The sequence below is a fragment of the Bactrocera dorsalis genome, chromosome 5, assembly GCF_023373825.1.
Source record: "Bactrocera dorsalis isolate Fly_Bdor chromosome 5, ASM2337382v1, whole genome shotgun sequence".
NCBI classification, from domain to species: Eukaryota; Metazoa; Arthropoda; class Insecta; order Diptera; family Tephritidae; genus Bactrocera; species Bactrocera dorsalis.
In genome coordinates, this window is record NC_064307.1 from 16,927,068 (window position 1) to 16,951,907 (window position 24,840).

General features: G+C 31.9%; 4 protein-coding genes across 14 annotated transcripts in view; 2 read left to right on the top strand and 2 right to left on the bottom strand.

Annotated features, from left to right (window-relative positions):
• LOC115065858 (uncharacterized) overlaps positions 1-18,773 on the bottom strand; it is a 28,406-nt gene extending 9,633 nt beyond the window's left edge. The window contains exons 1-2 of one of the 11 annotated variants that reach the window (XM_049459202.1): positions 18,640-18,773; positions 17,321-17,613 (exon numbers count right to left, since the gene is read on the bottom strand). In XM_049459202.1, coding sequence (XP_049315159.1) covers positions 17,321-17,412 — 92 coding nt within the window. In that variant the 5' untranslated portion in view covers positions 17,413-17,613; positions 18,640-18,773. Of the gene's footprint in view, positions 1-17,320; positions 17,614-18,312 lie in introns of all 11 variants that reach the window. The other 10 variants (XM_049459210.1, XM_049459205.1, XM_049459200.1 and 7 more) reach the window with 10 other exon arrangements.
• Positions 18,774-19,229: 456 nt separating this feature from the next.
• Positions 19,230-20,224, top strand: LOC105222469 (mitotic spindle assembly checkpoint protein MAD2A). The gene is made up of 3 exons (XM_011199815.4): positions 19,230-19,410; positions 19,521-19,667; positions 19,732-20,224. Exons 1-3 carry the CDS (start codon positions 19,338-19,340, stop codon positions 20,133-20,135), a joined length of 624 nt encoding a protein of 207 aa, XP_011198117.1. The 5' UTR covers positions 19,230-19,337; the 3' UTR covers positions 20,136-20,224.
• Positions 20,225-20,303: 79 nt separating this feature from the next.
• LOC105222470 (uracil phosphoribosyltransferase homolog) lies at positions 20,304-21,801 on the bottom strand. The gene is made up of 3 exons (XM_011199816.4): positions 21,432-21,801; positions 21,004-21,364; positions 20,304-20,918 (listed from the first exon to the last, which is right to left on the bottom strand). Exons 1-3 carry the CDS (start codon positions 21,647-21,649, stop codon positions 20,736-20,738), a joined length of 762 nt encoding a protein of 253 aa, XP_011198118.1. The 5' UTR covers positions 21,650-21,801; the 3' UTR covers positions 20,304-20,735.
• A 160-nt stretch (positions 21,802-21,961) lies between these two features.
• Positions 21,962-24,527, top strand: LOC105222471 (F-box/LRR-repeat protein 2). Its single transcript, XM_011199817.4, has 3 exons — positions 21,962-22,722; positions 22,779-23,506; positions 23,572-24,527. Exons 1-3 carry the CDS (start codon positions 22,206-22,208, stop codon positions 23,704-23,706), a joined length of 1,380 nt encoding a protein of 459 aa, XP_011198119.2. The 5' UTR covers positions 21,962-22,205; the 3' UTR covers positions 23,707-24,527.
• The last annotated feature ends 313 nt before the right edge of the window (positions 24,528-24,840 follow it).

The following is a 24,840-nucleotide window of genomic DNA, read 5'->3' on the forward strand; positions in this document are numbered from 1 at the left end:
TGTTGCAACAGCCGCCTTATTCGCCCGACATGTCACCCTGTGACTTTTTTTGTTTCCTAAAACAAAATCGGTGGTCAAAGGAACCCATTTTGAGTCGATTACGAACATCCAGGGGGCCGTGACGAGGGTACTCGCGGAAATCCCAGTCGAAGCGTTCCAAAAATGTTACGAAGCATGGAAAACGCGCTGGAATCGTTGTATAGCTGTCCAAGGGGACTACTTTGAAGAGGATGGCAGAGTTTTAGAATAATTGCATCAGTAGCGATTTGATTCTGTACGCGAATATTGCTTTAAGTGCCGCTTGACTGTCGCTGAGTATGACTATACGTTGCGATAGTTGCGTTGGAGGTTTATCACTACGCAACGACTTATACCAAGGACTTGGAATATGCTCGGAAAACTTCCCATATGTATGGAGAGTTTGGTGCGTGGTATGCGACTCCTGCACCGATTCTCTCCGACGTTTTCGAGCCGTCGGTGTACCATTATACCTAAGCAGTAGGTCGAGACAGGAATCATTCCATTCAGCCTTGCTCCTAAGGGTAAACTTGGACTCCTTAATGAAATTTACCCTTTTGCTGTTAGTCGCTTGAGAGGAAGAGCCAGTGGTATTTCGCCACTTAAGTCCATCATACGCTAGGAAGAGATTATCTAAGCTCTGCCAAACCCTTCTGCTGCAGTGTGTGTTTGGATATCTGATCGATTACTAGCTGAAGCGGTGCGCATGGCTCCCCACACGCAGATGCAGGTGAGTCGTAGCAGCTTCGATAGTTGAAGTCCTGCCGTGTTTGCAATGCTTTCGAGGTCCAAGCCACCGCCCCATACGTGATAATCGGACGCACGATCACGATGTACAACCGCCTGACAATTCCCGGCTTGAAGCTGGTCGATTGCACAACATAGGTGCTTCAATAGCTTTGACCATGATGGTCAGGTCAACATGCTGCTTCCACCGCAGAGAGGAATCCAGCGTGAAACCAAAGTATTTGACCATATTAGTCATCTCTGCCACCAAGGGTTAGGTTCTTGAGGCCGCGCAGGGATTTGCGTCTCGTAAACGGAACGATGATCGTTTTCGAGGGGTTGATATTCAATCCAATCCCATTGCACCATCCCGTGGCCAGTCCCAATCCCCTCTGTACGATATCAGTGACAGTGTCCTCAATTATTTTTTTCTTGCTATAATAGCAAGGACGTCCGCATATCCTTGATAGCGGATCCCATTGTTAGTTAGCAAAACAAGTAGTTCGTTCACTACAAGGCTCCAAACAAGGGGGATAGCACTCTACACTCTGGGCAGGTGCTGAGACGAATTTTGGTATTCCCTAATGTGGTTTCAGCTACTCTAGTGTGTAGTACGGCTTCTATGCATCTGCGTAACCTCTTAATTAGATGACTAATAGTAAACTGAGAACCTTATGCGATATTCATATAAAATAAACCGTACCTTGTGGTACATGACGTATGAGTAACATTCTCCTATTATTCGTTTGAAATTGTCGCTCACGAAACGTATTGAAAGTGATAGAAAACTAGAAAGATATTAAAATGTATGGTAAGCTCAACCTATTCACTACTTAATAATAATTTGAATGTAAATTCCACGACTTCTTGTTAACTGGTAGCAAGTTTTGTTACAAATCTACCCTTTCAAAGAACTGATTTCACTTAATTTTCAACTCCTTGGTACAAAACAAAGAGTCCAAATTTTCTGTCCTTCCTTTTAACAACTAAAAAAAAAAAACAAATAATAGCAATTTTGTAAGCGTTCGCTAACCGAACTATTCAAATACCTGGACCTATTGATCCCAAATCGCTTCAATCTGGGATGGAAGCCTTTATAGACTGCATTCTATTTCGAATGGCTCTTAAAGTGAGGTGTTCAAGTTCTTTGGCTAATATTGACTTTTTCCAGTTTCTGAGGATTTTTTTTTAAGACTTTTTAATAATTAACAATCCTTGGCTCTTGTAAAATCCTTGTTAATTTCATTAAAGTAGAAAGTGTTGTGGGAAAATAAATATTTTTGTCTTTGTATTTTTCTTCTTCTTTTTGAAGTCTCTTCATAGCTTCTTGCTTTTGCGACGCTCACCAACTGTTAAAAGACGTTCTTATTAAATTGTGTTATATTTTCGACTACTAAAGCAATTCTTTACTAATAAACGGGAGTATATTGGAGTATATAAGTAGTTTGATTTGCATTCGGCTAGATGCCGGAGAATTTCAACTCTCGCGACTTAACTAAAAAAAGTTAACTATAAAAAAATATTTTTTTTGTGTTGTTTAAAATTAAAAATGTATTAATATGTATGTATTAATGTTAGATAACAGCAGTCTTATCTTTTGTTTGTGGCGATATCGTGCAATATTTCTGCCAAATGTTTTAAATTTATTGAAATGACACATTTTCTAGCATAAGCACAAACTAAATTGAAACAAATTTGCTATGAAAACAAGATTAAAAAAATTAACTGAACTAAATTCATAATTTGTGATGTACTACTAGAAGAGATTTGCGTCAAAAAATATCATAATTCATAAAATCATAATTGGATTGGTGGCAGCTTGTGTCCTAGAACTCAAGAGGAGCAATTTAGATATGTATTTTGTTTTTAAGTTTTGTGATAAAATAATTCCGAAAGTATAGAACAACGTTGCTTTACTAAAATGATCCAGTTGGGAGTTTCAAAAGATGTCTATAATTTATATAAATAGTCAGCAATATAATTGATTAGATTAGGTCCCTTATCATACAGGTGATCAGCAAAAGAACACTCGCTTAAATTATCAAGTAAGACAATAAAGTGGCAATAAATAAAATAAATATTTAAGATTTAATGGCTACTATCAGTGCGAACAATTGTCATAAAATCCTAAATCGATAAAAATAATAAATCCAGTTTGTGTCAACTAGAAAAATTACATGTTCGTTACTACCACATAACCTTCAAATGTATACACAGTGTCATTAGTTGGAAATAGTGTACATTCTTTTAGACTACTATAACGGTATTATGAGCATGTTTGTGACAATTGCTTACCGTTAAATTTGTTTCCATTAGTCATTAAGAGCGGCAATCAAAATTGATTGGTTAGACGATACCACACTGAGGGTTTCTGCTAAGTGCAGTATGTTAGAAATACAATTTTCATTAAACTAAATGCAATATTTCAACGGAAATAATATATACTCGTATATTAGTTGAGTTCTCAAAGCGGTTAGAAGCCCGCAAAGTAAACAGATAACCAACTAACCTCACTTCTAACAGTTGAGCTGCAAGAAATTGTTTCCTCAAAAAGAAAAACTATTAATTGAGAAGGCGAAATACGATAACGGTGTATGTGATTGCATGAAAATATGTGTTTATATAGTGTGTGTATATGTTCGCTATAATATAATTAACATATATTTCAATTATGTTGGAGTCTCCGATGACATTAAATGACCTTGGTAGCTATACGACAAGCAGAAAATATAGGAAATTATGTCCACTGACTGTGCATTATATACATACATACATATATATCTATAGCTACATATGTATGTAAACACAGATATATGTATACATTTATACAATATATAGTTATATGTATATATCACATATATGTACTCGTAGTTGTATAAGTGTAATGTCTCTTATATTTATTCGCTCACCCTGCATATAAATTGTAATTAAATAAATATATATGTTTGCACAATATGTATCAATTCAGCTAACAACTAGGAATGCATAATACATTACCAAGAATCGGTCACCGGCGACCGCAACAACACCACCACCAATCCCAACCAATACATTTGCACACAATTTTTTTGTTTTGATGAGGAAGTTGTCCTTATTGTAAAATTAATTATATCGATCCTGCGGATACTTTTGCAACTAGGGGAAAACAAAACCGAAAAAGGTAAAAACAGACATAAATTTGTACTGTGGGTTGTGAGTCACCACATGTGGCGTTGCGATTATGCTCACATTACGGTAACAAAGGACAACGAAATTCACATAGATATTTGAAGAATGAAATCGAAGCAGTCATAATTGAAGGAATCCTGTATAAACTCTTTAAATAATTGAATTTAAACATGTTTTAAGATTTATAATTAAAAAAAATTGAAATCTAAATCTGATCAAATTTGACCCGGACTGATAAAATAAAATAAATTTTCACACCTTTAAAATATAAATAAAAACCCTTTTAGAAACGAAGTCACAGAAAAAGCTGATGTAATACAATAGCCTCAAAAAATATAGGGCAGTCTAAAAAGTCTTTTCGTATTTTCATTTTGGTCGACCACTTTTTGCCATTTTTCCGCTAGAGACATTATTCCATCAAAACTGTAAACTCAAAACTGTGTAAAACTTTTCTGGTCGACGAAAAACAGCGACAAGTAATTTTCATAGGCTTCTCTTGAAGCCAACTTTACTTCATTAAGGGACTTCGGCATTGACCGAAACAAATGATAGTCTGAAAGTGCAAAGTCATGGCTATATGGTAGATGCATCAAAACTTCCCAGCCAAGCTCCCTCTCTGTTTTTGCCGAGTCATCAAAGATGTGTGTTGTCTAGCCTTGTCCTCATAGAAGACGAAGCCGTTGATCAGTTCTGTCCGTTTTTTTTCGATTGCTTGCTTCCATTTCATCAGTTGTTGACAATAACATGTAGAAACAATCGTTTGACCAGTCTGGACCAGCTCATAGTGGATTATTTCTTTCCAATCCCACCAAACACTCAGCATAACCTTTCAAGTCGTTAATCTTGGCTTTGCGACCATTTGTTGAGCTTCACCACCCTTGGACCATGATCTTTTTCTCACATTATTGTCGTATTTGATCGCGTTAACGACTCATAATACTCAAATAGTATGCCTTGTTGACAGTTTGGCCGGTTGGAAGGAATTCGGAGTTTTTTCTGCTTCGGCTTACCTTTGCCACGATGTTCGACCTTTTCTGGGTCGTAAAGCATTGGGCATCAGTTCTAAATGGACTCAATAAGGAGTCATATAAGGCGTAGAGCAATTTCCCATATAAAATTACTCAACAAAAAATTTTGCAAGCATATTTTACACTTTTTTTTCGATTACAGTGTCTAGTTTCTTACATCATGTCAGAGAGAAAAAATACTAAGCTTCTGTCATCGCCTTCCTGCAAATTTCTTTCGCTAACTTTGAACGCACGAATGACATCGGCATGTACTTGGCAAATATGTATGTATGCACATGTACAAGTATATTTTGTTATAAAGGAAATCTATTTGCAATTTTACTTCGCCATCGGCTTCAGCAACACCTGCTACGTAATACAAATTGTATACTTAGCGCTTTTGGTGAGTTTAAAGTGCTTATTTATGTTCTACCTAAATTATGTCAAAGAGTTTTATTTATTGATTTAGGCAAATAATAAGTAAAAAGTTAAAAAGTTTGTAAACAAAAAAGTCGTTAAGATTGTTATTTCATATCGTGAATGCTTAACGACAAACGTGACACTTTTGCAAATGACAATCAATGCGAAGTTAGCATATAAGGTAAAGCATTTAGCGTTTAACAGCGACAGACTGCTTATTGCACGTTCGTTCGCCTGTGTGCTAAGCTGTTGACAATCGCACCGAGAAAACAGCAAATTATTAAACGAATTAATGTGAGATATTGGCGAATGCGTCGTCAGACACATATGTACATATGTATTTAGTTACATGCACATAGTAACTCAACTATTTTTCTTTGACTACTTTTTTGTTAGCTTAAGTCATTTACACTCTTGCTTAAGTTTAAGTTTACTTAAAAGCTGATCAAAGTCAAATAAACACTTTTTGTTTGCTTAAGTACTTATACAGTCATTAATAATAAATATATTTTTGTAAAAATTTCTTTTAAAAAATTAGTAACTTTTTAAGTTAATGTTATTTTGCATAAAATTAAAAAAAAATTAAAAGTTTTCTTACTAAATTTTAATTTTTATGTAAAATAAATATTTTATTTTTTTGAAGTCAATATTTTTTCTAATACCAATAATTTTTTTTGTATAAATAATATTAATTTAAATTTATATAATTTTTAATCAATATTTTCTATTCAAAAATAATTTCACTTTTTCTAGTATTAATATTATTTTTCCCAAAATTTATATTTTATTCTATAAGTTATATTTTTTCATTTTCAAAGTTTATAATTTAAGTTTTGTCATTACTAACACTAACTAGTTTACAGTAATTTTGCGACTGAAAATTTAAAGTATAATTTTTTTCAAGAAATAATATTTTTTTCTGAAATTAATAAGTTTATTTTTAGTCAATAGTTTTTTTCTAGTGTTAATAATTTTAATTTTTACGTATTAAGTATTAAATATTTTCAAATTTTTATTTAATTTTTTAATCAAATATTTTTATGTATAAATAATACTTTATAATTAAAAAACATGTGTATATTTTATTTTAAACTTTTCAATTAAACAATTTTTATTGTTAAATTTAAAAGTTTTTACATCGCAATCCATTTATTTACTATTCAAAAATTTATAATTTATTGGTTTCTAAATTTAATAATTTTAAAATGTTAAATATTTTTTCATTGTTTTAAAATTTATGCTACTATGATTTTTTTTCTAAAAAAATTATAATTTATTATAACTTGTATTAATAATGTTTTTTTTTCTTTTCAAGAATTTATATTTTAAAATTTTTTCTATTCAAAAAATTAGTTGCATTAGTTGTTAAGTGTTAAATATTATTAGTTATTAATTTAGTATTTGCTTTTTCTGAAATTATAATTTTTTCTAAGTCTAATAAACTTTTTTTATTCAAATTTTTTATTATTATTATTTTTTTTAATTAACAATTTTTTTTTATTTATTTAATTTCTTTAAAATTTGTAATTTTATAATTTAAAATTTTTCTATTATAAAATTTTTATTTGTTGTGTCTCGTCTGCGATATTCAGACATCAGACAATAACATGCTCAGACATATTCGTACATGTAAGCACAAGCAAATCAATTAAATCCATTGAATGAAAAAGTAACAGTCATTAATTAAAATGTAATCTCACACGTAATTGCTGTATTTCCGTGTCAAATGCATAGCAATAAACCTAATAACTTTGTGAACCAGATACAAACTGATTAATTTATTGATATTTATTATGCTATTGCTGTTTTAAGTAAGTTGGCAACGCGCTCACAATAATTGGCAAATTTAAGGAATGAATTGTGAAGAATGAACAAAATTTATTATAGCCTCAACAGAGTGCATTCGGTTCTCACGAAGTTTTAAATATCCAGAAGGAAAGGTCGGAATCCCTTTAAAGAGTATATGTTCTATATACATATAGTAGCTAATGATCAGCGTGACAAGCGGAGCCGATTTAGACATGCCTTCTATCTCTTTGTGTATGCGCGAAAAAGTCCCACAGTTTTTGAGATATCAATCTGAAATTTTGCTACCGTTCTTTTCACCTCCAAAAGGAATCGCTTATATCGGATCACTATAGCATATAGCTATCATACAAACTTAACGATCAGTAGTAAGTTCTTGTACGAAAAACGTTTTTATTTAACAAGATATCTTGCCGAAATTCGGCATGGGTTATTATTTAAGGCAAAAGAATGAAATCGGAACAAATCGTTTAGATCGGACCACTATGGCATATAGCTGCCATACAAACTGTCCTTTCAAAAACGAGTTTTTGTACGAAAAAAAAATTTAGTGGACCGAATATCTTCATGAAATTTACCATAGATTATTGTTCAGAGCAACTCTACAATATGTGAAAAAAATTGTTCAAATCGGACCACTATAGCATATAGCTGTCATACACACTGATCGACCAAAATCAGCTTCTTATATGGAAACTGTTTTAGTGTGAAGGGTTTCGGCTGCACCGAAGCTAGCATTTTTTCCCACTTCATATTGAAATCCAATAGTCTTAGTCTAGTTAGAAAGTCGAAAATGTAAAGGTGAATAACTTTATATAACATATTTCATAATTCTAAAAATCGTGACGGGTTTTTAATTGCAAATCCAATTATTTGTGTTACTTAAAAATGAGAATAGATAAATCAGCTGGCACCACTATAAAATAAAATATATTAAATAGCTTCACAACAGCTGCAAACTGAATATTCATTTATTTAACTTACATATTTATTTATTTTAATAAACTTTCAAGCTACTAACCGCTGAGGTGGAACTAATGCATTAAGTGATAGGCGCCTGAGGTACTCGAATTGGAGGCTTAACTTTTTCCTTAATAACGAATAATTTTGCATATAATTAGCACGTTATACATTTAAATGAGGCTATGATTAATTGGCTATTACTTGAAATTTTGCACAGCTCAGTTGCCAAGGGCAATCAATTTCCAGAAGCCGCACTTCTCTTTACATAAGAACTGAATTCTTATGACCGCAAGCATAAGAAATTTCAAAAATATCGCGATAAAAGTGCATATATATTTATTTAATTAGAAAAAATAAGAATTTTAAAATTCAAGCAACAATGCGTTTGTGATAAAAGCTCAAATTTGTGGAGTTGAAATATAACGGGTGACCCAAGTGGAGGTACTTTTTTGAATAACCTTTTTTTGACAGATGACGTGTGAATCATGTGGTCAATATGATTGGCTTACTGAGCGTACTATTCGCAACACCATCACCCACCTTGAGACCCAGCAGTCATTATTGGATAATATTCGACCGAACATAGCACGTCCGAGTGAAGAAAATATAGCAACTATAGCTGAAAGTGTACAAGAAGACCGTGAGAGTCGAATCGGCGCTGTTTGCAGGTCCGTTCGTACTGAGGTATGGAACGACTTGGCACATTTTACGTCGAGATCTTAAATTGAAAAAGTACAAAATAAAGCTTGTGCAAGAACTGAAGCCGTTCGACCTTCCTAAGTGACAGCGCTTCGCTTTACAGGCTCTTGAAAAGTTCCAAAAAGATCTGACGTTTTTGAGCCAAATTTTATTCAGAGATGAGGCCTATTTTTGCTTCAATGGGCAAGCAAAATTGCCGCATTTGGGTCGAAGTACAACCTGAAGAGATTCAAAAGCTGTCATTTCATCCAGAAAAAACAACGGTTTGGTGTGGTTTATCAGCTGGTGGATTGACATGGTTCATATTTTTTCAAAACTGATGCCGGCGAGAACGTAACCGTCAATGGCGCCATGATAAACGACTATTTGATGCCTGAAATTGAAGTTCGTTCAACAAGACGGAGCCAATTTCCACACATCGCAACCATCAATGGATTTGTGGAGAGAGTATTTCGGTGAGCAGATAATGTCACGTTTTGGCCCGCTTGATTGGCCACAAAGATCGTGGATATTACACAGTTAGACTCTTTCCTGTGAGGATATGTAAAGTCTAAAGTCTATGCGGACAATCTCGCTTCGATTTTATCTTGAAGCAACATTAGGAAAACCTCGAAATGTATCACCCTTTATATGAACATGTATAGTTATATGTATGTATCTGTAAAAATGTACCCACGAAACCCGGGAATTGATAAAGTCCCAGAATTTATGATGTCATTTAAAATAATAACAACAAATAAATGTATTATCAAATTGAATTAACGTTAAAACCCTCATAACGACAGAGGAAATCAAAAAATGTTTATATCTAAACAGGAATATTGATAACCGCAAAAATAATAACACGACAAAGCAAATAAATGAAGGAGCAAAATGCCAAGCATTATCACAGACCTGATTATTTCAGTTTGTAAGCAGAACTCGCGAAGCGTTTGTAATGCCCATTTCATGTTTTTTTTTTTTCAAAGTAAAGTGATTATTTCGTATTCATACATACATTATTGCATGCACATGTGCATTTGCTTCCTCGCCTTTATGTATGTGTATGTATGTATTTGGCATGCACTTGCTATTTTTAGCTGACATGAATTAAATAGAAGCATTATCAATACGGAATACTTATAAATGCATTTATACATGTTGCTACAGACATATTTGTAACCTATTAATCTTATAAATTAGTGTTGGTGTTGCTACCAGCAGCCCTAACTCAATATCAGTAATTCAAGCCTGTAACTCAAATACCAGCTGATCAAATCAGACAGACTGGTGCATTTGAACCGCGCTCACAAACCGAATCGAAAAAAAAAGTTTTTCTAGATTTTTACAACTATTTTTTCAGTTCGTGTGAGGTTGGACCATGTCATTACCTTGAAAAAAACAAGAAAAACCGTTAACTTTGGCTTCACCGATGCTATAATATCCCTCACAGGTGTATATTTTAGAGCAGAAAAGGGTATGACAAGCCCTTTATTCTAATTTTTATCGGTCGATTTGGATGGCAGCTATAAGCTATAGTGGTCCGATATGGGCAAAATGTTCGTAGATTGTAGAAATATCTTGGATACTAATCTGTGCCAAATTTCATGAAGGAAAGGGACGTTCCAGCTAAGAAAATGTATGTGAAAATGTAATTTTTATTATCAGTCCGGGTCAAATTTGATCTGATCGTGACTATTCTCTATAGGTAAATGGCGGAACAAAAAAATAGAATACTGGAATAGTTTTGTCTACAGTTGTTAATAGACAATGTCGAACATCCGAATTTATTTATCATAAAACAAGTAAGCGCTGAATTTAAACTCTCGCAGTTTGCAGGAATCGAAGCCTTTAGGTGTGACCAATAGATGCGGAATAAACACATCCGGAAGTTCGAAAATATGTAGTATATTAGGTATAAGGAGGCTAAGCGGAGTATTGGCTCGATTTTACCACTTTTTGGCACAAGGAATTTCAATTCGAGACCTTACAGATTGGCTGATATGTTCGGTAAAAGAAAACAGCCACATGCACTAAGGTCCACATATTTGTTGTTTGGATCCTTGAAAAGTTGTAGTCCGATTTCGACAATTTTTACGAAAATTAAATACCTTGAGGGTATTATTTGTGCAAAGTTTTATTCTAATATCTTTACTGATGTTTGCTTTTTGGATTGGAATTCAGTTAGGTTATTTGAGTTTACAGTATATGATAGGAATATCTGGTTTAAGAATTGTCAAATAGTTCCTGAGATATACCTTAGGATTTCACCTAAATGTGGGTGATGCCCATTCTCTAATTTTTACAACCGAACCTATAAAACTGTTATCTATCGTATTAGCTGAGAAATTTAAAGCCTGAGGTCCATTCGTTCAGTAAGTTATGACACTTTTAGTAGCTTTCAACATTATATGGGGAGCAGGAGTGGTTAATGTCTCATTTTCATCGATTTTCAGAGTGTATAAGGGAAAGCTAAAAAGTCTTCCTCTTAGTAAGTTTAATTGAGTTAGCTTTAGCGATTTGAAAGATCTGTACATTTAACTACCTTGGGTCACAAGGGACATATGAAGCAAGTTGCATCATAATATCTCAATTTTTATTCAAGTTATCGCTTACACGGAGAGTCAGACATCCGGATTTGAAGTTGACTCGTCATTTGGATCATTTTTCATACCTATCTCGATTGGTTTTAGGTAAAACAAACAACAGTTAGGTGAACAAAAACTATTATACTTGGTAGCAACATGTTGCAAGAATATAAAAAGGCTGCTCTGAAAAATCTCTAAACAATTTAGAGATGATTAACTGTATGTAGGACGTGTGTTTAAGATGATAACTGTGTCCTCGGGCAAAAAAAAGAAAAAATTAATTTTATTGCTTAAAAAAATGTTTGTTATTACTTTTGTAATTAAAAATATGCACTCTGATTTTTATGCGTTTTTTGAACTTTCGGTTTTAAAAAAATACAACTTAAATCTAAAATTAAATTAGGTCAAAACTTCGCTGTCTAAATGCAAAGTGAATTAAATACGAGTAAATACCTATATATGTATGTACATATATATGTACATACATCGCACAATTGAGAGTTTTATAAGAACCAAAACAGCCGGGTTTACGTGACCGAAACGGTACCGGCTTTTTATCCGTCTAATTACTGTCAACTCAGCATCATTCTAAGGAATTATTTGTAGAATGTTTTTTGCATCTACAACAACGACGTTTTGCTATAATAAACAAATATGTACTATGTACAATATGTTTCACCTTTACCACTCAGTTGGTTGACTCCCAGAGTTTTTTACTGATTTCGAAACTTAAAATCCACTTCGTGGATCGTTTTATGAGTCAATTAAAAGGCAATCGCTAAAGGCACTGAAAAGCTTTCTCACTATGGCTTACCATATGCCTGTGCTTAACGCGAATTTTAACAGACTCTGTGGCCCTACTATCGATATATCGATCTCCTTCAGTGTATCATACTGTGGGGACACAAAAATCAATACATTAATTTCGGTTTAAATTCAAAAAAATATAATAAAAAACTACTACCTGGAAGATCTAGCATTCTCTCGAAAATTTCCCTAACAGAAACTGAAATTACAATATTGTCAGCAGTCTGGTTAGCTCTGATGAATCATATCCAGATACTTGTTTCGAAAAAAATATGAACACGGAACTGTTGTAGATCAATTACATATGCAATGAGGTGTACACACCAGTAGAAAGCCTGGGACAAGCTGTAAGCGAATATGGTTAGGCATGTCACAATATTTTCGCAATATTTATTATTTAAATATGCATATGAAATCCATCAGCACGCTTTAGATTTCATTTACATATGTGTATATAATTAAAAGGGGGTGTATATATTACAAATAAAACTAGTTTTCTAACCTTAATTATTATTACTTCACATCAATTAGCATCTGTAAAAGGTGCATGAGCAAAGCACTTAATAATCGATAATGTAGGTAATACCAACTTGAAAGGAAACAATGAATTTGTTTTCCTTGAAAACTACTTATAATTATACAAAGGTACTCTTTCTTCCACTATTAGTATCCAGTGCGTCAAAATTTCGTGCTTTTAACGTTCTATATTAATTATCGATCGCATAAATATGACGAATAATCTTGAGAAAATCACACTTTAAGCTTTATTGCAGTTCATTACTAATGAAAGTTAATTACTGGCATTGTAACGGGTACTTAGGAACTCCTCTAACTGTAATATGCATGTTAGACTAGAGCGCTAATAACGACAACGTCGTGTTATTATGGCTTTTAGATTTGCATTTTATTAGATCTACGTTGATATATGACGTTTGTGTCAGATTACCGACTGTATTGACAACTATCAACAATAAAGCTAACATGAGATCAGTGCTAATTGAACGGATTTAAAAGCTTATGACTCCTATTAGTCCAACTGGTTTGACATAGTTTAAATTATATGACTTAAAAGTCATTAATATTAACTGACACTGAGCAGAATGCAAATTTTTGCACGTGTAAATGAGACAAGCATGCTGAAGCAATTAATATCGCAGTACAGCTTTTAAAAGCGAATAAAATCGGAGCTGGTTAAGGGAGATCGCTAAAGAAATTCAACTTAACCCAAAATTTCAGTGGGTTTTGGTCTGCTAAAACTCAATTCTTGATTAGATCAAAAACAGGTAGGTAATTTTATACAAAACAAATTCGAGAAATACTGAAGGAACTCTTTGAACTGAGCGGCTAGACTCTAGACGGCTGTTACTCAAAAACACTTTGAGATATTGATTTTTAGTATGCGAAATAATTCAAATAAAGAATTTTCTCTCTTTTTATTATTACTTTCACACTAGGTGTGCCCCTTAATAAATATTTATCCAATAGTTGTAAAATTTCCTTGATCTAAATACATTGCTGATTGCAATTATGGCATGCAGTTGAGCCTTAATGTTAATAACATTCATTGAAGTAGTGTAAACAAAAATAAAAAAATTCTTAGAATAATTACTCTATTATGTCAGCTTGTGTTATTTTATGCACTCATATGTAAATAAATATGTAAATTACGAGTACACCTATAAGGAATTGAATTATAGATTTCTACTGTCTGTGAATTGTGATCCAGCTGTGCTCTGTTTCTCATGTAATTTGCAAACTGATTAGCCGGCCAAAGCGTGAGGAAGTTAATTAATTGGTACTGCATTATCGTAATTGTATGCAAAGTATATCTACTTCAATTAGCAACCTTTCAGCAGGATGTGATCTTCATGTGCGCTACATTTCCATACTAGGGTTTTAAGCAAAATGTAGATGCAACTGAGATTTTAATTTATTATTTGATTAAAGTAAAAAATTTTATAAAAACTTGTAATTTTATACTTTTTTATTATTCATTTTATTTTAAATTGTCTAACAAACTAAGAGGTTTTACGTTAACATTATTATAAGCTCAATTGTAAACAAAAAATTTATCAGTAAATGTCAACTAATCGACAAGTCGATTTCGTTAACACATTAACACACAAAATGTGATTCGACTATAAAACAAATAAGAGAAAAATACACAATTGTAATTGCAAAACAAAATTTTTGTTTGTTTTAATTGCGATGCGGCTAATGTTGAAATCTATAACATTTCGTGTAATTTTGCAGAATTTCGGGTTCCTATAATAAATTAAAATTTAGTCATAGCTTTAGAACAATGTTGGTTAGCTTGTGCTGATTATTGCTGACACATTTCCGAAGAATTCAGTTCCTTGCAATTTCAGGCAAAAAATATCATAAAATATTGTTTATATTTTTCATGGTCATGTCGACTGCGTTCGAGGCAATAAACTTCCAGTAAAGGCTGGATTTAAATTTAAAACTATATATAATTGGTGAACCCCGCTTTTATGTACATAAACTTATATTTGACCATATTATTAAATAAACGCAGAAAAAGTGGTTTTCAATCACCTCATATGGCAGTGTCAATGAAAACAAATATTAATAACAATACATATTTTATGTGTATATAGTATATTGACTTTTTTATTATTTGGCGTACTGTTTTGTTCTAGGTATACTTGTTTTATCGCAATTTTGTTATTCTTCATAAGAATGTGCATAATTGTATGGGTAGCTAGGTGCGCTTAGGTAGGTATCGATTTGTATAACTTCATTAGAATTGGTAATATAAACAGCTGCCGCTGCTGGCTCTAATCAAAGTGGTCTGTTGAGTACTATATACAATTACAAACTTTTTATATATGTATATGTGATATACAGATATGCACTGATACATATGAAACCTATATACACACCTTTTTATGTTTGTCAATTAACAGCCGCATTTCTAGTTTATTCAATAGACTGCTGTTTGCTCACACTTCGAAAAATAGGTAACTCGAAATGTTGGTATAAAATTCAGATGTATGAATTTATAAAATATAAATTTATAAAAAATAAAGTTACTTGAAAAATATAATAATTTATTAGTGAGTTAACAATTAAAATTATACATACATACTTGTATATCAACAGAAATAACAGGGTGGTCACAGTTACATTTGAATTTATTGTTAATTATGTAAACACAACAAAGGAAGCTTTGTGCGCTTCGTCATCTTTCAGTTTAACTTCTAATGATTGTGAGTAATCAGCAATTAGATAATTACTTTCTAAAAGCAAAAACAATATGTGATTTTTTCTTAAATATACATACATGTTAACTTCAATGACGTATGTACTAAACACAACAATTCTTTGTAAAAACAAAAAAAAAAGAAACCTGGATAAATCGACATATACGAACAAATGTAGATATGCAGATTTATACCCCGAACAGGATTAATTGAGTTTGCCACGACGTTTGTAAGACTTCGATGGAAATGTTGATGACTCTAAAAACATACAACATTATAATTGATCATCGCGACGAGCTGAGTTCTCCCAAAATGTGTGGTATACTTATATTATATATACTATATCTGAAATTTTCTCTCAATAAACCATCGATATAAAACCACTATAGCATATAGCTACCATACAAACTGAACGATCAAAATCATATTATCGCAAGGAATACCAGCTTCGGTTAACAAGTTAACTTTTTTGTTTTTTTAATATGTAAATATGTTTAACGTCATTTGTTGTATTCAAATGAAGCGCTCATTTTCTTTTATTTAGACCGTAAGAGTTGGAAAAACCGGGACATATTAATAACGATATTAAAAAGCGAAAAAATGTTGGCTCATAAAGTAAAAAATCTATAATATATATATATATAAAAGTATAAGCAACATAAATAATAATTAGGAGACTTTTTTTAATATTCAATAAAATTTTTTAGTAATATACATATGTATATATTTTACAAATTAGTATCACTTTCCGGTAATTGCATTAACGATAACCAATACATTTGCAAATAAGTGCTTGCTTCTTTAACGCAACTTTCCAAGTAATGGAGCACACAAAGTAACAGTGATTAATAAAATTTTAACGCGAACGTTGGCAAAATTACCGATGTCAACATTAAGCACTGATTAAATTTACAAACTTGCACAAGCGTGTACATACATACATATATTCAAAAAACCTGTTGCAATAACGGAACTTTATCTTGAGTGGCAAAAAGTGACAAACAAATGCATTTCAGTTGGTGGGTTCAAACACGGATTGGTATCGCGCACTATATGGTATATGTATTTACATACATAAGTATGTACATATATATGTATGTACATAGGCTCGTTTGTATTTGCTGGTTTCATATAAATAAAGAAATTTTTTTGCTAACACTACACACCTTTTATATAATAAGGCAGGTGAAATTAGAAAAAAAAAAAATAATAAAAAAATTACGGCAAAGCTTTTTTCAGGTGTTATAGCTATGTCACCATTTACCCGCACCTTAAGAATTCTTCTATGCAATATTGAAATAATTAAAAAGAAAGAGCTAAATGTTTTTGCATTGGGTCTTGTCTTAATAATATAAATAAACAAGTTTCCAATTAGTTCAATTTAGTCTAATGATATACTAAATAGTCCATTGCTGTATATTATACTATTTGTGTAGGAATAAGCATGTGTTTAATATAGCGTACATATGTAATTATGTTTATAAACTCTTTTAAAAACTGAAAACAATGTAATTTCCAGTAGTATGGAATATTATTTCTCAATTAACAACATGTGTTTTGCAATTTTTACACCATTTACTACACAGCTATTAGCAAAAATTAATAACGGATTAATTTCCATATTTGAAACAAGTGACACTTTGTCTTGGGAAAATACAGATTCATTTAATAATAAAAAATCGGTATCAGTAGGAATAACCTCCGCGAAGTGCAGCAAGGAAAACAAGTAAAGTAACACTGCAGATAATATATCAAAGGACAAAAAAATTAAATTTTCCAGTTATTGATGCAGCACATATTTTTAATTAAAGTTGGAGCAATGAAAATGTTTCCCTTCACTTAGAACCAGTTGTAATAGAGTGTTCGACTAGAATGTGTTTATTATATTACAACTTATTAATTTCCAACTCACCTGACGTTAGCGTAGTGGTGACCAGAGCCGGTGCCAGTACTCCAATCCACATGTTCGATTTCTGACGATGTTTTCGTATTGTCGCAATGCATATTTGTTATTTGAATTAGTACAGCTCACTTATGAGGTTTCTCATAAAATTACACTTTTTAATGATCGATTTAAAGTATTTCGTACTTATAATACGTAAAGGTCGCGTATTACGCTACATATGTAAACATATAAATAACTTTGTTAGTTTTTCAGTATTGCGTATAGTTGTTTTTGCTCTGCCTAAATATATTTTCTTGATGCTAAAATTAGATGTACTTTAAGATGAAATATCACTTTTGGAAGTTATTTTCACAGCAATCACATTAGCAATTTATTAAATCTGACATACACACACTCTCTTAGAAAAAGTTGTCAGTATGTATGCAAGTCAAACAAAATGCATGTAAATAAAAACTATGATTCAAGGCACGGGCGTGGATCGCTGCAATCGCTACATATTCGCTTTCCTTTTACAACGCAAAGATACAAAGCGGATACGGCAGGAAAAAAAAACAAAGATATGAGAACAGATATGAAAGAGTATACAAAATGGAAGGATATGTGTAAATGGATTGAAAACAAATTAAAGAACACAACAAAACAGCTTAAACGTCAAGCAAAAACGAATGCAACAATCTTTTTTGTCTCTTTATCGTTTCCGAATTTCGAAGATTCCTAAAACGCTTTGCAAAGAAATAATTTAAGTATGTTGTTTATTATACACATACATACATATGTACATTACATATAGCTTTGTTTTGTTACGCTGCTAATTTGTAAAGCAGAAAAGAAATGCGTCGCTACCAGCAAATATGTGGCATAGGGCCAAATAAAAAAAATCGACTTCCAAAGTATGTGAAGGTTAAAAAGTTTTACATTTCGATTTCTCTTAAATTCACACAGTAAATTTTAGGGTATGGCTGTATATTTTTAAACAATTATTACACATTTTCACTCACAAATTTATATTTGCACAGATGAAAACATACGCATATGCCAATAAATACTTGTAGCTTTAGCGATATATATTTATATTTTATACAGTGGATTTGCCCATTTATTGCACTTCATTGATTTCATTGACTTTCTTTCCGTGCTTTCATAAAGATATATCTTATGGGTTTAATGACTCAGGAAACCAGGTAATATCCACTCTTAAAATTTATGTACATATGTTGCACAAGCACCAAATTACGTTGTAATTTTTATTATCACACCTACACTTCACTTTGTCGATATTTTTTTATTTGTAATAGCCAATTTTTATTTGCTAAATAATACACCACCTCACATATAAACTCTCTTCTGCTTAGAGCTATGAAAACCGAACGAACGAGGAGAACAGCGGCGAATGCCAGATTACAAGGCAAACAATAAATATTCGTTTTGCACCAACTTCCAGATTCGGAAACAAGGGAAAACTGCTAAAAGCGGCAACATTGAATTTTGAGTCAAGTAACCAGTGGTGCGAACTTTAATTCAGATGTCAGCATGCGGCCCAACACAGAATGATTGCAATCTATGAAAAATAATAACATTTTATCTAAAGTTTTTATTAAGTAATCAATTTTCGCGACTTAACAGATATTCAAAAATAAGCTGTTAACTTAACATTAAAAACTGTGAATATATGCCGAGAAATATTTGTTGTGTCTTGCTGAAATGTGATATACATATAAATGGAACGAAGAGAAATCTTTTTCATATAAATACTTATTTCTTCCTTCAAAATATTATATCTTACATAATATTGAAAGATTAAAATAAATAAAAATCTTAATTTGATTTGAAGAAAATAGTTTGCGCAAACCTTGTTTACCCAGAACTAGTTTACTGTTGGAAACTCTGTACTATAAAACGAAAATTAGGTTGCATTTAACAACCCTGAACACTTGAATTTTCTTTTGTTACATTCAATCGTTTAATTTAACTTCTTGTACTTTCTAAATTAAGTTATTTGTCTGCGTTATTGTTTAATATAAATATGTCTACAACTCAAAGTACCAAAAACTGCATCACTCTACGTGGCTCCGCACAAATTATTGTTGAATATTTAAGTAAGTGGAGTTGAGTAAACGCTTGGACAGCTGTGACCGTGGCGCCAACTCAAAATCATTGTGCCAAAAACAATGAACTCTTTGGTAAACGGTATTGGTTTTCATTTCAGAATATGGTATAAATTCAATTTTATTTCAACGTGGTATTTATCCACCCGAAACTTTTGAGAATACTCAGCAATATGGCATAACCATTCTAATGTCGAAAGATAAAAAGATTGAAGAGTTTTTATCAAATGTCTTACAGCAAACGGAAGGTAATAATATTCTCACAAAAATAACCATACTGAGTTCACATTATGTCTGCTGATTTCCTTGCAGATTGGCTTGCGAAAAATATGATAGAGAAAATATCGATGGTGATCACAAATGCGCATACCAAAGAAGTTTTGGAGTGTTGGGACTTCAAAATGCAGGCCGAATTAGGTGATGGCGAGACGGGGGATGCTACAAAACTCACTTCAAGTAAGGAACTGAAACGTATACAAAATGAAATACGCGATGTTATGCGACAAATATCCGCCACGGTCAGTTATTTACCGTTGCTGGATTGTATTTGCACTTTTGACGTAATGCTGTATACATTGCAAAATTGTGAGATTCCTGAAAAGTGGGACGAGACCGGAGCAGTTTTTATACAAAATGCACAAGCTGTTCAGCTGCGCTCCTTCTCGACTGGTTTGCATAAAGTTGACACCGTAGTTAATTATAAAATGGCTTCCTAATGTAGTTTGAAATCACTTTTTTTATTCTATTAAGCTACTGATGCACCAATTATTTTAATTATGTTAACTTACACAATTTTATATCTGAGTTTTTGTAATTCGTCTGTATTGTTCTTTACTTTTAAGTCCTGATAACAAATAAATTAAAAAATAACAATTGTCAATATATCAAATTATAATAAGGTTTGGTTGATTTTGTTTTTATTCTAAATACTATGATAAATGAACAATGGAAAACATTGAAACAAATGTTAGTTTTAAATTTGAAATATCTGTGTGAGCTGCTTTACTCGGAAATTATCCATAACATACTTAAATTAACAAATCAATAAATAAATTTATATTTATCAAATTAGTTATAATTTTGAATGGGAAAGTTTAAAATATTGCATTTTTAAAAATTACGAAAAAAATTATATATCTAAATTTTGAAATTTGTACACAGAAATCGCGTAGATGTTAACGATCTTTAAGTACATCGTTGCTAATTTGTGGTTTGGAAAAACATATAGAACAATTTAAATAGCTATATATCCCTTATAATATATATCTTTTTGTATGCAGTGTAAAACTTAGATAATCTAAACATGTGCTTCCATGTTAATCAGTACCAAAGTATTTTTGCCCAAAATGATTAGGTGCTACAGGGTGCAACTCAGACGTGAGAATTTTTAGTTTCGGAAAAGCACCTACGACGGTTTTAGCAGCGATTGGGGTACAGAAGAGATTCGACAGTATAATGCAGCTTTCGGGAACACCGTGCTCTTTAAGTACATTCACAGCCTTCGTACATATGCAAATAGATTACACAAATATATATATGAATAAAAATATAAAATCAGTTTTAAAAATAATTTTTTTTACTCACTTGCAGAACGGTATTACCAGTTGACATAATCGGATACATGAGCAACACTTGTCGGCTAGCAATGTCGTCTGGAAACCGAGCATAAACGACACGTGCTTCATGCGTGTCCGCATCAGATTCAACTAATATTTTGCCAATACGTATAGAACGACAACAATCACGTAGTCCTTGCTCCATTGCTTCGCCAGAGCGAATAATAGATACACCACAATTGCCAGCTTGGTACTTCAGTCCATCGTAAGTTGCACCTGTAGGCGTTTCCACACGACAATCGGAATACGGCAGTTGATTAAGAGATTCTTCAATTACTAAACGTATAAGGCGATCGGCGTAAAATTTAAAGTCACTGCGCGTAGTGTTTCTGCGGGGACAAAAATACTTGGTAAGTTTCAGTATACAAATATTTGTATCAATTAGACAAGACTTACTTGTCACGGATTATTGTTAAAAGCTCTGCCACTTGTGAATTGCAATCTAATAATTTTAAATTTGGTCCATATTCTTCAAGAATTTCCGGTGCTTTAAGTGATGCTATCATTACCGCACTTGTGTTGGACACAGATGTTATGCTACCGCTATGGGTTTCTCCATTACTATCGCTACTCTCTACATGGTTTTCTGTGGTAATAATGGTTGAATCGGCCATTTTTTAAGTTACACCAGTTGCTTATAATACTTTTCACTATATTAATAATTATCCTTTGTTTATAAAATTATAACAACACTACAAATATTAAATTCCAACAAATTTCTTTTAAAACAATCTACCCTTTTTCGTCTATTAACTTAACTATTACCTAGTCAGCTGTTGTGTTGTGAAAGTGAACATGTGTTGACATGAATTATCGATAGTTTCGATAAAATGCTCGACGAAAGCGAATGTGTACTGTATATAATTACTGATATACAATTGATTTATTACGGCCTTCCGTACATTTATCTCTCAAATCGATTCAAATTCAAAAGGAAAAGCAAATAACAAAGCTACATTGCTTTTCTTCAATTAGTATTTATACCCACACAAGATGTTCCAAAAAGCTGTTATCGATTTGTGCTGCTCTCATAACTGACCTGTGCAATCGAATTTTGCGAAAATCTAAAAACAGCTGTAGTCACACAGCTGATGAAATTTATTTGCCACAAATGCCGGTCAATTTGTTTTAAAAATTTCTGAGTGTGCTGTGTACGTTTAGCAGGGAAAAATGTCTCAACATAATAGAGATGAAGAAGTCACCAAAGCCAGCCTTTTAATGCTGAACGATGATTGCTTGCTGGAAATCTTCAAGCAACTAAATTTGGTGGAACAGGTGCGTTTGGCAACGGTTTGCCCACGTTTACGTAGCGTATTTCAATATTACTGCCAAAGGCATTGCAAAATATTGCGAAAATACGATCTCAATGATATGAGTACGCGTGAGATAAGACGATTTTTTGAAATGGCTGGTAATTACTTAGAGGAACTTGTTAATCTGCCCTACAATGATCAGGAACGTAATGAATATGTAACGCAAGTCAATAAAAATTGTCCAAATGTACGACGAATTTATTTTGGAATGACAAAAATAAAATCCAAATGTTTACGCAAATTACTTATGAATATGAAACACTTAAATAGTTTGCATTTGCAAAAGTGTTCGCTGGACGACAATGCAATGAAAAGTGTTTCGGAATTGGCAACTTTAGAGATTTTGAGACTAGAGGGTGAAGAAGATATAACGGGTAAGTCACAAAATATTTGCTGCCAATAATTAATCTCTAATCTTTATACTTTAAAGGACGCTATTTAAGTAAACTAAAATGCCTAAAAGAACTGACTTTTGTGGAATGTGGTATACAGGATGACTTCTTTGTGGAAATTTGCACATCGCTTAAGGACCTCAAAAAGCTAACACTGCAATGGTGCGATGCGCTCACTGATGTAGCTATTTCAGCGCTGCCAGTCAATTGCGTAAATTTAGAAAAACTCAATATATCGTGTAATCAAAGCTTTGAATACTATGATATAGCACGATTGCCACGACTAGTTGATTTGGAATTGTCTGCCGAAATGTTCAGAACACAATCATTTAATTTATTACTCAACCGTTTAGCTGACCAAAAGGGTGAGCAATTGGAGTGTTTGCGTATTTTTTCGCCCAGACTCATTGTTGATGACGGCATGCGACCTTTGTCACAATTTAAGAATTTAAAAGTATTCGGTTGCGATTGTAGTAAATATATAGATGCTACATGTTTGCGATATATTTGCGCATTACAATACTTGGAAACAGTGAGTTTAAGGTACTGTCGCTCAGTTACTAATGAAGCTGTGTTAGTGTTGTTGGATGGCTGTCCAAAGTTAAAGTATATTAATGTGATGCATTGTGATCAGTTAACAGAAGAGTTGATCTATAAGACGATAGATTTGCTGCAAAGAAAGCAAGTTGACAAACAACGTGCACATGATAATTTGCCAGTGCTAATGATGGTTGCCGGCACGAGAATAAGGCATATAATTTTGGATGTAAGATTTTCCTACATAAATAATTTCTTAATGAGCATAAATAATTCACACTTCCTCTTTTATAGGATACCAAGTACTTAGAAGCATTGGAAGGTGGCCTATTAAAGTTGAGCTTCGCCAATCCCTTTCAATTCCCATATGAAAATTTATACTACACATATAACGTGCCAGCCATTCGTGAACTTAAATATTTTTATTGAAAGCCGAAATAAATAGTGGTTTCGCGCATTGTTATTAGCAGTAGTTACAGAACTAATATTATAAAACTGAAAATATTTGTTCGTTAAACGCTTTTAAACACTGCCTACGTGCTTTGAGTGGTTATTTAGTTATTGCAGAATTGTAATGTTTTTTTTGTGTGTTTACGTAATTGCTTAAATTACTCAATATTTTTGTACAACCTAACTGTGTATATATTTATTGCAAATAATAACGAAAATTATTTGTTTCTATTACATTAAATCGACTTTATGCTTCAACAGATGACTTTATATTTGTTTGATGTATTTCAAAAACTAAAGTTTTCATATGAATTAATTAAAAAATTGTTTCAAATTATTTTAAAACCAGCTGAAATGGTTAAAAGCTAAAACAAACAAACAAAAAAAAAATCGTTTTTCGATAAATGGTTAAAAGTGAATTGTACTTGAACAGAAAAGCAAGTTTTAACATCTTAACTTTGTTTTTTTTTTTTTATAAAGAGTTGAGTATTTCGCGCAAAATCAATGGTTCGTTTAAATTTTTCATATAATAATTTATTGCTGTGCAAATCAGTTATTATTTAATTGTGTATTAAATATATATTCACGAAGTTGTAGTTCTAAAAAGTGTTCTTGCCATAAACGCAGCTGGCGCTAACATATGTTATATATAGTGTTAAGAGAATTGTTTCATAGATGATTATAAATATTAATAAACACCACAACTGTAATGCGTGCAAGAGATTTCAAAGAAATTGTATTACTATAAATATTTGGTGAAACTTACCACCACTAGGCTTGAAAAATATTTTTGAATTTATTTAAATTTTTTTAAATTGTATACGAAAAATTTCAAAATATTATATTTAATTTAATTTTATTATTTCCTTTTATTTTTTTAATTTTTTTTGTTTTAATTAATTTTGTTTTAATTAATTTTGTTTTATTTATTTTTATTTTTTTTATTTATTTTTATTTTTTTTTAATTCAATTGTTTTTTTTTTCGTCTTCATAAATTTTTGTTTTAATTTTTATTAATTTTTTTTAATTTTTATTAATTATTTTATTTTTATAAATTATTATTTTTTTATATATTATTTATTTTTTTTATTTTTTTTTGAAATTGTTATATTT

What these genes read in the sequence shown, in the direction of transcription:
- LOC105222470 (XM_011199816.4), bottom strand. Translation starts at nt 21,649, where the DNA reads ATGGCCGATTCAACCATTATTACCACAGAAAACCATGTAGAGAGTAGC. An exon ending in TTAACAATAATCCGTGACAA is followed by an intron (nt 21,365 to 21,431) that starts GTAAGTCTTGTC and finishes TTGTCCCCGCAG; the next exon opens with AAACACTACGCGCAGTGACT. An exon ending in CTGGTAATACCGTTCTGCAA is followed by an intron (nt 20,919 to 21,003) that starts GTGAGTAAAAAA and finishes ATATGTACGAAG; the next exon opens with GCTGTGAATGTACTTAAAGA.
- LOC105222469 (XM_011199815.4), top strand. Translation starts at nt 19,338, where the DNA reads ATGTCTACAACTCAAAGTACCAAAAACTGCATCACTCTACGTGGCTCC. An exon ending in AATTATTGTTGAATATTTAA is followed by an intron (nt 19,411 to 19,520) that starts GTAAGTGGAGTT and finishes TTTTCATTTCAG; the next exon opens with AATATGGTATAAATTCAATT. An exon ending in TGTCTTACAGCAAACGGAAG is followed by an intron (nt 19,668 to 19,731) that starts GTAATAATATTC and finishes ATTTCCTTGCAG; the next exon opens with ATTGGCTTGCGAAAAATATG.
- LOC105222471 (XM_011199817.4), top strand. Translation starts at nt 22,206, where the DNA reads ATGTCTCAACATAATAGAGATGAAGAAGTCACCAAAGCCAGCCTTTTA. An exon ending in GGGTGAAGAAGATATAACGG is followed by an intron (nt 22,723 to 22,778) that starts GTAAGTCACAAA and finishes TATACTTTAAAG; the next exon opens with GACGCTATTTAAGTAAACTA. An exon ending in TAAGGCATATAATTTTGGAT is followed by an intron (nt 23,507 to 23,571) that starts GTAAGATTTTCC and finishes CCTCTTTTATAG; the next exon opens with GATACCAAGTACTTAGAAGC.